Raw genomic sequence first — 14,707 nt, forward strand, 5'->3', positions numbered from 1 at the left:
TGTTGATGTCAGAGGTCAGAGGAGAATGATCAAAAAAGATTGGAAAAACATTGCCTGGTCTGACGAGTCTCGATTTCTGCTGCGACATTCAGATGGTCAGGTCAGAATTTGGTTTAAACAACATGAAAACATGGATCCATCCTGTCTTATATCAACGGTTCAGGCTGCTGATGGTGTAATGGATATTTTCTTGGCACACTTTGGGCCTCTTAGTACCAATTGAGCATTGTTTAAACGCCACAGCCTACCTGAGTATTATTGCTGTCCATGTCCATCCCTTTATGACCACAGTGTTCTCATCTTCTGATGGCTTCTTCCAGCAGGATAACACGCCATGTCACGAAGCTCAAATCATCTCAACCTGGTTTCTTGAACATGACAGTGAGTTCACTAAACTCAAATGGCCTCCACAGTCACCAGATCTCAATCCAATAGAGGAACTATTGGAATGTGGAGGAATGGGAGATTTGCATCATGGATGTGCAGCAACTGTGTGATGATATCATGTCAATATGGACCAAAATCTCTGAGGAATGTTTCCAGCACCTTGTTGAATCTATGCCACGAAGAATTAAGGCAGGTCTGAAGGCAAAAGGAGGTCCAACCTGGTACTAGAAAGTGTACCAGATAAAGTGGCCGGTGATTGTATATGCACACACACACACACACACACACACATTATATATTATGATACCTGTTTGAAAACAGTATTTTTTTTACCATACTTTTTTTTTTTTTTTTTTTTTTTTACAATTCTGTTTCATGTTTATGTTTATATATATTTATTCATATAATATTATGTTTATATTAAAAAATGCATAAATTAAATCTCCTTAACTTGTAACATTTTATTCATTTCCATGACTTTTCCAGGCCTGGAAAACCAATCAAATTCCCTGACATTTCCAGGTTTTCCATGAGCTCGTGGGAACCCTGTAGATCCTTCCTCCAGCCAATCCGCCGCCTCCCGTCCAGAACCCTGATCAGAATCACAAAGACACACACATACAGTAAGACATGCAGATAGAAAGAGAGACGTTCCTCTTGCTCAGCTCTTTTCTTTACAGCAGGAAGTGAAAGCTCAGGGTGAGCAAAGCCTCGTCCGTTTTAGCTTCCATCATTCGAGGTGTGTGTGGCTCTACTCCTGGATCGGACCCGTGCAGGTCAGTACGTAAACGCTGAGGTTGACCGACGGTTTTGGAAGCAGCAAAATGAATGAGCATAACTAGCTTAACTAGCCTCAGGTGTCGGGTGAGGCAACACTATTCAGTGCTGTTGATGGTAGTAATCAAAGTGTCTTCACTGTCCTGAGGAGCAGAGAGCAAGAGAGAAGGAAAGGGCGAATAATTTTACTAATATTGATCGTTTTATTGATCCTGATGGGCTGGAATGGGTCTAGTCCCACGTTCACTGTTATTTCAAACTGCAGATCAGATCGTGAGCAGGTTTCCATCTGGTTGAAGGTTTGATCGCTCCAGTCTTTGTTAATGGTGACGGACGGTTCGTCTCGCCCCGTCTTCCTCTGTCTATGTTGGATTGATTGACTTGTTTATGCCTTACAGGGGGCGGTAATATGGTAATTCCAAGTCTCATTCCTGGGCTGTTGCCATGGTGATGTTTTGTGGGTGTGGCAAGCTGTGGGACCCTGAGGATGCCAGAGAGAGGGCGGAGCTTGAGGAGGAAATGACTTGCGGAGACTGGCACCTGTGAACACATATGATGTCATTATTTTGAGGTCAACAGAACACTTGTACTACTTTTGTAGTACAGAGTGCATATAGTATACAAATGAATGCACAAATACCCAGATGACCTACTATAATTTCCAAAATGTGCTTTAAAAATAGTATGTAAAATAGTTTGCAGTACGGAACAAACATTCTGCAACGCTGTAGTTCCATTAAGTGCATATTTAATGTAGCTAGTGGAGCATCAAAGAGATTTCATTTTATTTTTAATACAATTTTGGGTCAAATGACCTTTACTTTTGGTGGTCCAACAAAAAAAATAAAAATAGAAGAGAAATAGAAAAGAAATAGAAAATGTACAGAAGAGGATTTGGGCCAAGCAATAATAAAAAAAATAAAACCATCTCGAGATTAAACTCGTTAAATTTCGAGAAAAAAGTCGAGATAAAATGTTGAGAATAAACTCGTTAAATTACGAGAAAAAACTCGTTAAATTTCGAGAAAAAAGTCGAGATAAAATGTTGAGAAAAAAGTCATTAAATTACGAGAAAAAAGTCATTAAATTACGAGAACAAATTCGTTAAATTATGAGAAAAATGTCGTTAAATTTCGAGAAAAAAGTCGAGATAAAATGTTGAGAATAAACTCGTTAAATTACGAGAAAAAACTCGTTAAATTTTGAGAAAAAAGTCGAGATAAAATGTTGAGAATAAACTCATTAAATTACGAGAAAAAAGTCGTTAAATTACGAGAACAAATTCGTTAAATTATGAGAAAAATGTCGTTAAATTTCGAGAAAGTCGAGATAAAAGGTTGAGAATAAAGTCATTAAATTATGAGAATAAACTCATTAAATTACGAGAAAAAAGTAATTAAATTATGAGAGCAAATTCGTAATTTAACGACTTTTTTCTCATAATTTAATGAGTTTATTCTCAACATTTTATCTCGACTTTTTTCTCGAAATTTAACGACATTTTTCTCATAATTTAACAAATTTGTTCTCGTAAATTAACGACTTTTTTCTCGTAATTTAACGAGTTTTTTCTCGTAATTTAACGAGTTTATTCTCAACATTTTATCTCGACTTTTTTCTCGAAATTTAACAACTTTAATCTCGAGATGGTTTTATTTTTTTTATTATTGCTTGGCCCTAATCCTCTTCCGTCAAAATGGGAAGTCAAGTCAAGCATCTTAGTATTTTATGCATACAAAAATGTGCAGAAATGGTATGAGAAATACATTCTAAAAATAGCCCTTAAATACTTGAGAAATCTGCACTGAGATTCAATTATGAACACATGAGCACTATGTTATAGAGATTATAAATTACCCTATAGACCATATCACACTATAAACCTAATTTAATTTTATCACACATAAATCCTTAAAAAAATGAATTATAAAAATATATTTAATTATTAAAAAATATATAAACAGTATATATGTATGTGTGTATATATATATATATATATATATATTATATATATATATATATATATATAAACATGTTCAAAGTCACTTAAATCACCTTTCTTCCCCATTCTGATGCTCAGTTTGAACTTCAGTAGATCATCTTGACCATCGCTGCGGCCAAGTATGCCTACTTTCATACTGTATAGTAGGCGAAAAACAGTGACAAAAGAAGTATGTCCGAATTCATAGTATTCATATAACAGTACTTCTTCCGGTGGGATTCTGAAGTGTGCATCTAATGGGGCCACGGGAGAGGATTTGCGAATGGCAGTGAAGTGACGCAACTGACCTTAGTAGGTCACATGATAATGACAACATGCCGAATGTAGTACGTCCCTACACACACATTTATACTATATAGAACATACGGTCGCGAAGTAGTATGAATTGAAATGTAGTACCTACTATACATCGCATACAATTTATAATCTTGCTTACAAAGCTCTAAATGGTTTAGCTCCTCAGTCAGTACTTGAGCGAGCTCTTAACACATTAAAGTCCTTCACGTCTATTGCGATCTCAAAATTCTGGCTAGTTGATAATACCCAGAATCTCAAAATCAACTGCAGTCAGAATTATTTAGCACCTAAACTCTGGAATGGTCTTTCTAGCATAGTTTGGGAAGCAGACACCCTCTGTCAGTTTAAATCTAGACAAAAACACTTTTTACTCCACTTTAAATCTCTTTAACTTGACATACACATAACACATTATCACATTTCTATAATTCACATCCATTAAAGTCCCCCTGTAGTCAATAATTTTATCCCTTAAAACTCATCTTTGATCACTAAAATGACATATTTAAACATTTTCCTGTGAAAATATTTTTTCTTTCCTTATAATAGCTTGAATTTAACTCTGCACCCTCGCTTCATTTAGTATATGCAGCACTATGAATATGCAAATTAGCACCGCCTCCACTCAATCACATGAGCTCAGAATACTTAATCCTCACGGTCAACTTTACTGTAGTAAACGCTGCACAATGGCAAGTGTAAATACTGGTTTAATTTCAGCCATATATGTTTGAACCAGAGTGGAAGAGAATTACACAAGTCCATGTATCAGAATTATAATTGCTCTCTACAACGTCGGACACATAACGGTAATTAATATGATTAGCCTTTTGCTTGACTACTTTATCAAACAGCTAATAATGTGTTGCTAATGTTACACAAACCATGTTCCTCTTAGAATCACTTTGAACAACTTAAAACGTTAGTGGAGAAAGTTCATCATAACATCGTAACATTCATCATATACATAATTGGAAGAATTATGTTATATTGCTAAATGTATCAGATTTTTCATATCAACAGAAAAATATACCGAGATAACCTTCTCTCAAGACTCCCCTGCTTTGCAGCTTGTTAATGATATGCTAAAGCCTGCCCACATGTTGATGTGATTGGTTACAACATGCTTGTGATGTAGAGAACAAGGGCGATTTCAATCCTTCTTTGGTTCACGTCAGTTTTAAGGAGAAAATACTTTTGCATGATGAATTTGCACATGGTTTGTCTTAAAGCATGTTAAAAACACCACATCGACATATAAACAACATTAAAAACTTTGATTTTCACCACAGGGGGACTTTAAAGGATTGTTATTAGGCTGCATAAATGAGGTCAACCGGAACTGGGAACACTTCCCATGTACTTGTTACATCGTAAGAGGAACGGCATCTACTCTAATATTAGTCTCTCTGTTTATCCCGAGGTTACCGTAGTCATCCGCATTCGGCCCGTATCCAGATCAGATGGTGGGCCTGCACCTAGACACGACCTCAACACATCCCTTAAAGTCAGCAAAGATCCTGTCAACTAGACAATCCCCTGTGAAGACCTCGTCGACACGACAGCCGTCGGCACAGATCCATGATACATGTCATGAATATGAAGGAGGTTTTATGAATGTTTATGACAACTGTCATTAAGTGTCATTCGCTCAATTATGTCATTTTTAATGCAAAGATGACATTGTTTGAGATGTCCGAGTTATGACAACTTGACATAAACCAATACATTATAACCTGTCAGTGTCTTTGTCATGACAACTTGACATCATTTAGCTTTATGGGTTAACATTACATTAAACTGTCATGTCGTTGGTTTTGACATTGGCTGTCATGAGGCCATTATAATAGTGTCATGAATATGTATCTTGAACTCAAGTACAGTGGTACAAATTGAACTTGTCATTAAGTGACAATACTCTGACAAATAATTTTATAACAGCGTCATGACTATTTTTCCATTTCATGTTTTTTTTTTTTTAAGTTTCCTCCAGCAGAAGGTCAGATAATAGACAATTTCAAATTTCGTAAAAAAGATGACACTGTTATAAAATAATGGTAACACTTTATTTTAGAGTCTTTTAACTAGTTGCTTATTACTATTAGCATTCATATGGCTAAAATATTGGCTATTTATTAGTACTTATAAAGGACATATTAATGCCTTATTCGGCATGATCTTATTCTAGTAAATTGAGGGAAAAGTCATAGTTAATCATTTATATGTGTTCCCTATACTGAAATGTTACCAAAATAATGTAATGTAATGTTAACCCATAAAACTAAGTAGTTTTTTTAAGTTTGATAATTAATCTGCTATGTCATGTTTATGACAGGTTATGATGTTTTGCTAATGTCAAGTTGTCATGACAAAGACACTGACAGGTTATGATGTGTTGGTTTATGTCAAGTTGTCGTAACAAAGACATCTCAAATAATGTCATCTTTGCATTAAAAATGACATAATTGAGCGAATGACATTTAATGACAGTTGTCATAAACATGCATAAAACCTCCTTCATATTCATGACACATGTCATGTCAAGATTATGAAGGTGTCATGTCAGTCTTATGCACACCCCTTCAAATAAAGTGTTACCGAACATCTAAGTGTACTCAACTGTGCTATTTTGAGACAGCATGAAATATGAACTAAAATGTGCTTTTAATATACTATCTCTGTATTTAAAAAATGTATTTAGATATCACTTATAGTGCATTTGAACCCATTGTGTACTACAAGTGGTAACTAAATATATTTTTTAAATGCAGAGATAGTATATTAAAAGCACATTTTAGTTCATATTTCATGCTGTCTCAAAATAGCACAGTTGAGTACACTTAGATGTTCTTAAGATTATCTTAAGTACTAAAGAAGAATTTTTAGTATATTAAGTACAAAATTAGTGCACGAAAATAGAGTACTTTAAGTACATTATAGAAGTGTACTTTTTTTTCACCTGGGTCAAAATCACACCGTGTTCGTTTGTTGGCCGGCCAGAGGAGGACTGGACTCCATTCTGTCACCTGATGGAGTTTTGGCTTTCTTAGTTGGGGACACTTAATATCAACCAATATTATTGATTTGACTGCACTAACACTATTGCGCTACATAAATAAAGTATGCGATTTTGGATGCAGCATATGCCTAAATGCGTTGAGTTGCTGCCATGTGATAGGCTGATTAAATGCGTTAACAAGCAGTTGAATCTTTATCTTTGAAGTTGTACTGACCATGACTGAGATTTTCTGACCCGTCCAGACGCTGATTTCTCTCTGTAACTGCTGTTGTCCAGCAGAACATCTCGAGATGGTTCCACATCTGATCCGGACCTCGGGAGGTCCAGCTGAAACACGACTGGAGGAGTCATGTCCAGTTCCAGAACCATTATATTCTCCGCCTATGGAGGGACACAAGGGACAATCACGTAAAACTGCACACTGCAAAAAAATCATTTTCTTGCCTCAAATGCCTCAAACACTTTTTTTGCAGTGGCTCCAGCACATGAACTCATTTCAACCATTTCATTTTAACATCATCTGGCCACGTTCCACTTTTTCTTCCTACTCTTCCATCTCTCTCTCCATAAACGTACCCTGTATCTGGAATGAGCTCCCATCGCTATGGCAACCCTGGCGTACTGGCTGATTGGTCGCTTGTATCCCACAGCGGAGACGGGTCTTCTCTTCATCTGAGTGAATTTACTGTGTCAGAAACAGAAAACAGACAAGAACATCAACTTCACTATCAGTATGTGAGCTGTTCTGCTCAGTGAAGCAGTAAATCACTCATGTCAGATTGTTATTTTAGCATCACTGCTATGCTATTATAGTATTTATTAAAGGTGCCCTAGAATCAAAAATTGAATGTACCTTGGCATAGTTAAATAACAAGAGTTCAGTACATGGAAAAAACATACATTGGGTTCAAACTCCATTGCTTCCTCCTTCTTATGTAAATCTCATTTGTTTAAAAGACCTCCGAAGAACAGGCAAATCTCAACATAACACCGACTGTTACGTAACAGTTGGGATCATTAATATGTACGCCCCCAATATTTGCATATGCCAGCCCATGTTCAAGGCATTACACAAGGGCAGCCAGTATTAACGTCTGGATCAGTGCACAGCTGAATCATCAGACTAGGTAAGCAAGCAAGGACAACAGCGAAAAATGGCAGATGGAGCAATAATAACTGACATGATCCATGATATCATGATATTTTTAGTGATATTTGTAAATTGTCTTTCTAAATGTTTCGTTAGCATGTTGCTAATATACTGTTAAATGTGGTTAAAGTTAATATCGTTTATTACTGTATTCACGGAGACAAGAGCCATCGCTATTTTCATTTTTAAACACTTGCAGTCTGTATAATTCATAAACAACTTCATTCTTTATAAATCTCTCCAACAGTGTAGCATTAGCCGTTAGCCACAGAGCATATGGCCTCAAACTCAGGAGCAAAAGATTTAAAGGGGCCGCGCAGCCTGAATCGGTGCATAGTTAATGATGCCCCAAAATAGGCAGTTAAAAAAATTAATTAAAAAAAATCTATGGGGTATTTTGAGCTGAAACTTCACAGACACATTCAGGGGACACCTTAGACTTATATTACATCTTTTGAAAAGACGTTCTACGCCACCTTTATAATATTTTAAATTCGATTTTATTTATTTGTTTTCATTTTAATTTTAGTTCAAGTTTGAGTAAATTTTTTGTGTTTTTGTCTTTTTTTTTTTCTTTTTTTTTTTTATATGTCTAAATAGTTTTTTTTTTTAATTTTAGTTTATTTGGTTTATTTTAGTACATGAACCTAAACTAAAAAATGGGAAATGTTGTCCTGGAATTAGCTGAAATAATATTTGATAATTTTTTTTTTTTTTTTTATTATTTGAAATGATTTTATTTAAAATTATTTTATGTATTTGTTTATTTATTTTATTTCAGATGATGTTTATTTTATTTCAAGTAAAGAACATTTTTTTTATGGTTTTACTTTTAATTAATGATGATAACCCTGTGTCAGATCATGCTGTCACTTACTTGTATAACAAGTACTATGGTATAATACCATGGTATTTTTTTGAAGTACAATGGCTCTTAAGGCTTTTGCTTATATCCATGTAATGTGTTTTGTAAACAAATAAAAATTTGTTCCTGCATATACATTTTATTACAAAACTAAAAATTAACTCTTTCACCACTACATACTCCCCTTATTTCCATTATTGTTATTTCATCTTTTTTATGACTTGGAAAACAGTAAAAAGTTTGATGTGTTGTGTAAATCAGAGTGCTGATGGGATGTTCACTCACTTCTCTGCCGGGACGAGAGGCTGAAACTTCCACTGGTCTTCCTCAGTGTCGAACTGAAGTCTGTTCATTATTTTATTCTTCTCTTCAGGAGGTATAAAGTTCTCTATGATCAGATATCTACAGAGACACAGACACATGAGCTGTAAGCACTAGATATGGCTGTATGATGGCTTTTTGGAGACAGAGTTGTTCCTAGAATCCTTTGACAAAGCCTCCCCTTGGAGATGTCATCAACAGTAAAATGATGCACAAGTAAAGTGAGTGATTTTGTTTTTTATATGAAACAGACGTGTCTTTTAGATGTTGTTTTGGAGCTCAGACTCACTTGAATTTGAGCTCTCTGGTCAGTTCATTCTGTGTTTGTTCCAGCTCCTGTCGGCTCCTCACATGCTCATCATTCACATCCTGGATATCAGCCTTCAGAGACTGAAGCTTCGCATACAGCTGCACACAGAGAGAGAGAGACCATGTAATCATCCATCCACCCATCATCATCATTCTTTCATCCATCCTTTATCATCATCATCTCTCCTCTATCATCATCATCCTTTCATCCATCCTTTATCATCATCATCTGCCCTTCATCATCATCAATGCTTCATCATCATACTTATCTCTCCTTCATAACCATCATCCATCCTTCATCATCATTATCTTTCTTTCATCATCATTCTTTCATCCATCTTTCATCATCATCATCCATCCTTCACCATTATCACCACCCATCCATCATCATCATTTTCGGTCCTTCATCATCATCATTCACCATCCATCCATTCATCCATTCATCATTATTCATCCTTCATCATCATCATCATCATCATCATCCATTCTCCTTTATCATCATCTGTCCTTCATCATCGTCATCATCCATCCTTCATTATCTGTCCATCATCATCTATCCTTCATCATCATCATCCATCTATCATCATCTGTCCTTCATCATCATAATCATGTCCATCATCCATCCTTCATCATCATCCATCATCAACTTATGTCCTTCTTCATCATCCATCATCATCATCATCTGTACATCATCCATCCTCCTTCATCATCATCCATCCTTCATCATCATAATCAGCATCCATCCTTCTTCTTCATCATCATCATCATCCACCCTTCATCATCTTCTTCATCATCCATCATCATCATCCATCATCATCATACATCCTTCATCATAGACATCATCCATCCTCCTTCATCATCATCCATCCTTCATCATAATCAGCATCCTTCATCATAATCAGCATCCATCCTTCTTCTTCATCATCATCATCATCATCCACCCTTCATCATCTTCTTCATCATCCATCATCATCATCCATCATCATCATACATCCTTCATCATAGACATCATCCATCCTCCTTCATCATCATAATCAGCATCCATCCTTCTTCTTCATCATCATACATCCATCATCATCTGTCCTTCATCATCATCTTCATCATCCATCATCATCATACATCCTTCATCATAGACATCATCTGTCCATCATCATCATACATCCATCATCATCTGTCCTTCCTCATCATTAGGCCTGCACGATAAATCGCAATTAACATGAAATCGTGCTTAAACCATTTGGCTCTTGTCCAACAAAAGACAACATTTAATAACGTTTTTACTCCATACGTCAGTTGAGTCGATTAGCACTGAAGTATAAATATACTTTATTATCATGAAAATATCCGAGAAGGCTTGAAGAACTCAGATAAACCATATATTGTCATAGTTGTGTGTTTATTAGTCATGTTTAATCAATCAAGGCGTTTTAATCTTTTATTTATTCAGCTAAAGCGATTATGCCCATAGTTATTTCCTGGAATGATGTGCGTTATTGTACTTCTGCGGGGCATATTTGGAGTTTCTGCACAAGAGCGCCCTCTGCCTTTCAGATGGAGCAGCATTTACTACTGCATTTAGCCGTGCTTCACTGACAAGCTGCGCATAAAAAATTGCAGCCTAGTGCGATTTAATTTCGATTAATCATGCAGCCCTAAACATCATACATCATCATCCATTCATCATCATCATAATCATCATCCATCCATACATCCTTCCTCATCATCATCTTCTTCATCATCCATGCATCCATCTACTGAATCTCATCAGCAGCTCTCATGCTATAACTGTGGTCAGTGATCCAGTCAGTGTTAGTGTGAGACGCCCAGTGTCACTCAGCAGGGGTTAAAGGTGAAGCTTAGGAAGGAAGCTTGTAAAGGTGAGGTCAGGTGCATGAACTACATCAGGTGCATCAGGTTCTGAACATCACAACAGTTATTCCATTACTGCTCAGAACCCAACAGGAAGTCATGAGTTCTGACAGGAAGTGGCGTGCAGATGGGAACGGTGGAGCTCAGTCCTGTTTTGCCTGTCTACTATTGAGAATGAATCTCATCAGAGATTCAGAAAGAGGGTTTTGGTGGTTAGCATGCCAGCGGTAGCCATGAAGATTAATGCAGGTTGACTTGAATTAGTTGCTGTGAAAGCGCTTCGTAACGCTTTCTAGCGTTCAGCATTAGCCTCGTAGCCTCTGACAGTCAGCAACGAGCAAGTGTAAAACAAACTAACCTTCTTGTACTGATAAAAGGTGTTTTATTTTCACAGGGAAGTGGGGTCAGGGGTGTTCCAGGGGTCAAATGTCAAAGGTCCAGAATTAAGGGGGAGCAAGAGGAACAGAGGAGTTAGGGAACTCAGTGCTGTTATATTTATACACTGTCACTCAATTCAGTGGTTGCTAAAGTCTCATTCAAATGAGTCATGATGTAACGCTTGTTAATTAGCGTTACTGTTAATGTTGGGATGGGCAAAGTTTGGGGTCCGTAAGATTTTTGAATGTTTTAGTTTCGTATGCTCACCAAGACTGCATTTATTTGATCAAAAATACAGTAAAAATGGAAAAATTTATCACATGATCGTTCAGAAATCATTCTAATATGCTGATTTACTGCTCAAACATTTATTTACAACCCGAATTCCGGAAAAGTTTGGACGTTAAATTTGAATAAAATGAAAACTAAAAGACTTTCAAATCACATGAGCCAATATTTTATTCACAATGGAACATAGATAACATAACAAATGTTTAAACTGAGAAATGTTACAATTTTATGCACAAAATGAGCTCATTTCTATTTTGATGCCTGCTACAGGTCTCAAAATAGTTGGGACGGGGGCATGTTTACCATGGTGTTGCATTTCCTCTTCTTTTCAAAACAGTTTGAAGACGTCTGGGCATTGAGGTTATGAGTTTCTGAAGTTTTGGTGTTGGAATTTGGTCCCATTCTTGCCTGATATAGGTTTCCAGCTGCTGAAGAGTTTGTGGTTGTCTTTGATATATTTTTCGTTTAATGTTGCTCTAAAACCTTTATATACCTTTCAGCATTCATAGTGCCTTCCAAAACATGCAAGCTGCCCATACCATATGCACTTATGCACCCCCATACCATCAGAGATGCTGGCTTTTGAATTGAACGCTGATAACACGCTGGAAGGTCTCACTCTTCTTTAGCCCAGAGGACACACCATCCATGATTTCCAACAAGAATGTCAAATTTGGACTCGTCTGGCCATAGAACACTTTTCCACTTTGAAGCAGTGCATTTTAAATGAGCCTTGGCCCACAGGACACAACGGCACTTCTGGACCATGTTCACACATGACTTCCTTTTTGCATGATAGAGCTTTAGTTGGCATCTGCAGATGGCACGGCGGATTGTGTTTACGGATAGTGGTTTCTGGAAGTATTCCTGGGCCCATTTAGTAATGTCATTGACACAATCATGCTGATGAGTGATGCAGTGTCGCCTGAGGGCCTGAAGACCACAGGCATCCAATAAAGGTCTTCAGCCTTGTCACTTACGCACAGAGATTTTCCAGTTTCTCTGAATCTTTTGATGATGTTATGCACTGTAGATGATGAGATTTGCAAAGCCTTTGCAATTTGACGTTGAGGAACATGGTTTTTACAGTATTCCACAATCTTTTTACATGCTCTTTCACAGCTCTGCCCATCTTTACTTCTGAGAGACTCTGTCTCTCTAAGACATCCCTTTTATAGCTAATCATGTTACAGATCTGATTTCAATTAACTTAATTAGTTGCTAGATGTTCTCCCAGCTGAATCTTTTCAAAATTTCTTGCTTTTTCAGCCATTTGTTGCCCCCGTCCCAACTTTTTTGAGACCTGTAGCAGGCATCAAATTTGAAATTAGCTCATTTTGTGCATAAAACTGTAAAATTTCTCAGTTTAAACATTTATGTTATCTATGTTCCATATTGTGGAACATTCCATTTTATTCAAATTTAAAAAACATCCCAACTTTTCCGGAATTCGGGTTGTATATATTTATTACTATTATCAATGTTGAAAACAGTTGTGCTGCTTCATATTTTTTGTGGAAACCTTGATACATTTAGTTTTTCAGGATTCTTTGATGAATAGAAAGTTTAAAAGAACAGCATTTATTTGAACTAGAAATCTTTTGTATCATTATAAATGTCTTTACTGCCACTTTTGATCAATTAAATGCATCCTTGCTGAATAAAGTATTAATTTATTTTAAAAAAAACCTGACCCTGAACCTTCATATAATATTAAACAATATATATATTATAATAAAATATATATTGTTTAACATTGAGAACCACCGGTCCCAAAAGAGGGACGTTCTCTTGATTAGCAACCTCTGAATGTGATGCCATCAGAATGTGAGCTTCTACAATCTACACCACACTTCACCTCTGTTCAGCTGTGTGTTTGTGTGTGTGTGTGTGTGTGTGTATCTCACCTTTTTGAGTTTCTTGGTCTTTGCTTCCACTTCCTGCTGCAGTGAGGAGAACGTTTCTCTGAGTTCTAATGTTTCCTCGTCCTGATCCAACATCTGCTGTTGTATTTCTCTCTCTCTGCGTGTCTGATCACACACACACACACACAGATATACACAAAGAGTTACGTGATGTAAACACACAGAGTCATGTGATGTAAACAAGCACGTATATAGATTCCATATAGATGCTAAAGGTGAAGTGTGTTGTTTTTCTGCCACTAGTGGCAACAAATAGAAATGTAAACATTAAAATAGTGTGTGTTTGTTACCTGCTCGGCAATCTCGTGTCTTTTCTGTTCAATCATCTTCTGTTGCTCATTAGTGTGATCAATAATGTTCTTCCCACCAACCAGCAGCTTGCTCTCCATCGCCTAGCAACCAGAAGAAATGATCAACATCAGCAGCAGATCACATGTAAAGGTCACACACACTAATTAGAACATAGACTTCAATTGCTTTTAAATAAAGCTCATTATTATAATTACTACAGACATACTCAAACCTGAAGAAATCATTTTGAGTTTTTAGAGTGATTTATTTTATCTCTATTTATAAACACTACTGTTCAAATACGATTTTTAAATGTTTTTAGTCTCTTCTGCTCACCAAGGCTGCATTTATTTGATCAAAAATACAGTAAAAATAGTGAAATATTATTACAATTTAAAACAGCTGTTTTCTATGTTAATATGTAGTAAAATGTAATTTATTCCTGTGATCAAAGCTGAATTTTCAGCATCATTACTCCAGTCTTCAGTGTCACATGATCCTTCAGAAATCATTTTAATATGCTGATTTGCTGCTCAAGAAACATATATTTATATATTTCTGATTATTATCAAACAGTTGTGCGCTTCTTATGTTTGTGGAAACTATGATACATTTTTACAAAGAACAGCAAAAGAACAGCATTTATTTGAAATAGAAATCCTTTATGACAATATAAATGTCTCTATTGTCTTGCATAATAATTACAAGTATTATTTGTTTGAATAAAAAAATCTTTTAACATAAAATATTTTCAATTAAGTTGAGAGGAACTTTGAACCAATGAGAAATCGCTGTGGGCGGAGCTACCCAGTGTAATGACACGCAA

The 14,707-nt window shown here is 36.2% G+C and overlaps 1 protein-coding gene across 4 annotated transcripts in view; it reads right to left on the bottom strand.

Moving 5' to 3' along the window:
- Positions 1–309: 309 nt before the first annotated feature.
- The window catches only part of LOC125278509 (kinesin-like protein KIF3C), a 30,678-nt gene continuing 16,280 nt past the window's right edge, over positions 310–14,707 (bottom strand). Inside the window, exons 2-10 of one of the 4 annotated variants that reach the window (XM_048207734.1) lie at positions 13,881–13,982; positions 13,573–13,695; positions 11,355–11,363; positions 9,108–9,226; positions 8,783–8,899; positions 7,059–7,167; positions 6,697–6,863; positions 3,220–3,302; positions 310–1,704 (exon numbers count right to left, since the gene is read on the bottom strand). In XM_048207734.1, the coding sequence (XP_048063691.1) occupies positions 1,550–1,704; positions 3,220–3,302; positions 6,697–6,863; positions 7,059–7,167; positions 8,783–8,899; positions 9,108–9,226; positions 11,355–11,363; positions 13,573–13,695; positions 13,881–13,982 (984 nt within the window). In that variant the 3' untranslated portion in view covers positions 310–1,549. The remainder of the gene's footprint in view (positions 1,705–3,219; positions 3,303–6,696; positions 6,864–7,058; positions 7,168–8,782; positions 8,900–9,107; positions 9,227–11,354; positions 11,364–13,572; positions 13,696–13,880; positions 13,983–14,707) is intronic. The other 3 variants (XM_048207735.1, XM_048207736.1, XM_048207737.1) reach the window with 3 other exon arrangements.

Source organism: Megalobrama amblycephala, linkage group LG11 (genome assembly GCF_018812025.1).
Source record: "Megalobrama amblycephala isolate DHTTF-2021 linkage group LG11, ASM1881202v1, whole genome shotgun sequence".
Classification (NCBI taxonomy): Eukaryota; Metazoa; Chordata; class Actinopteri; order Cypriniformes; family Xenocyprididae; genus Megalobrama; species Megalobrama amblycephala.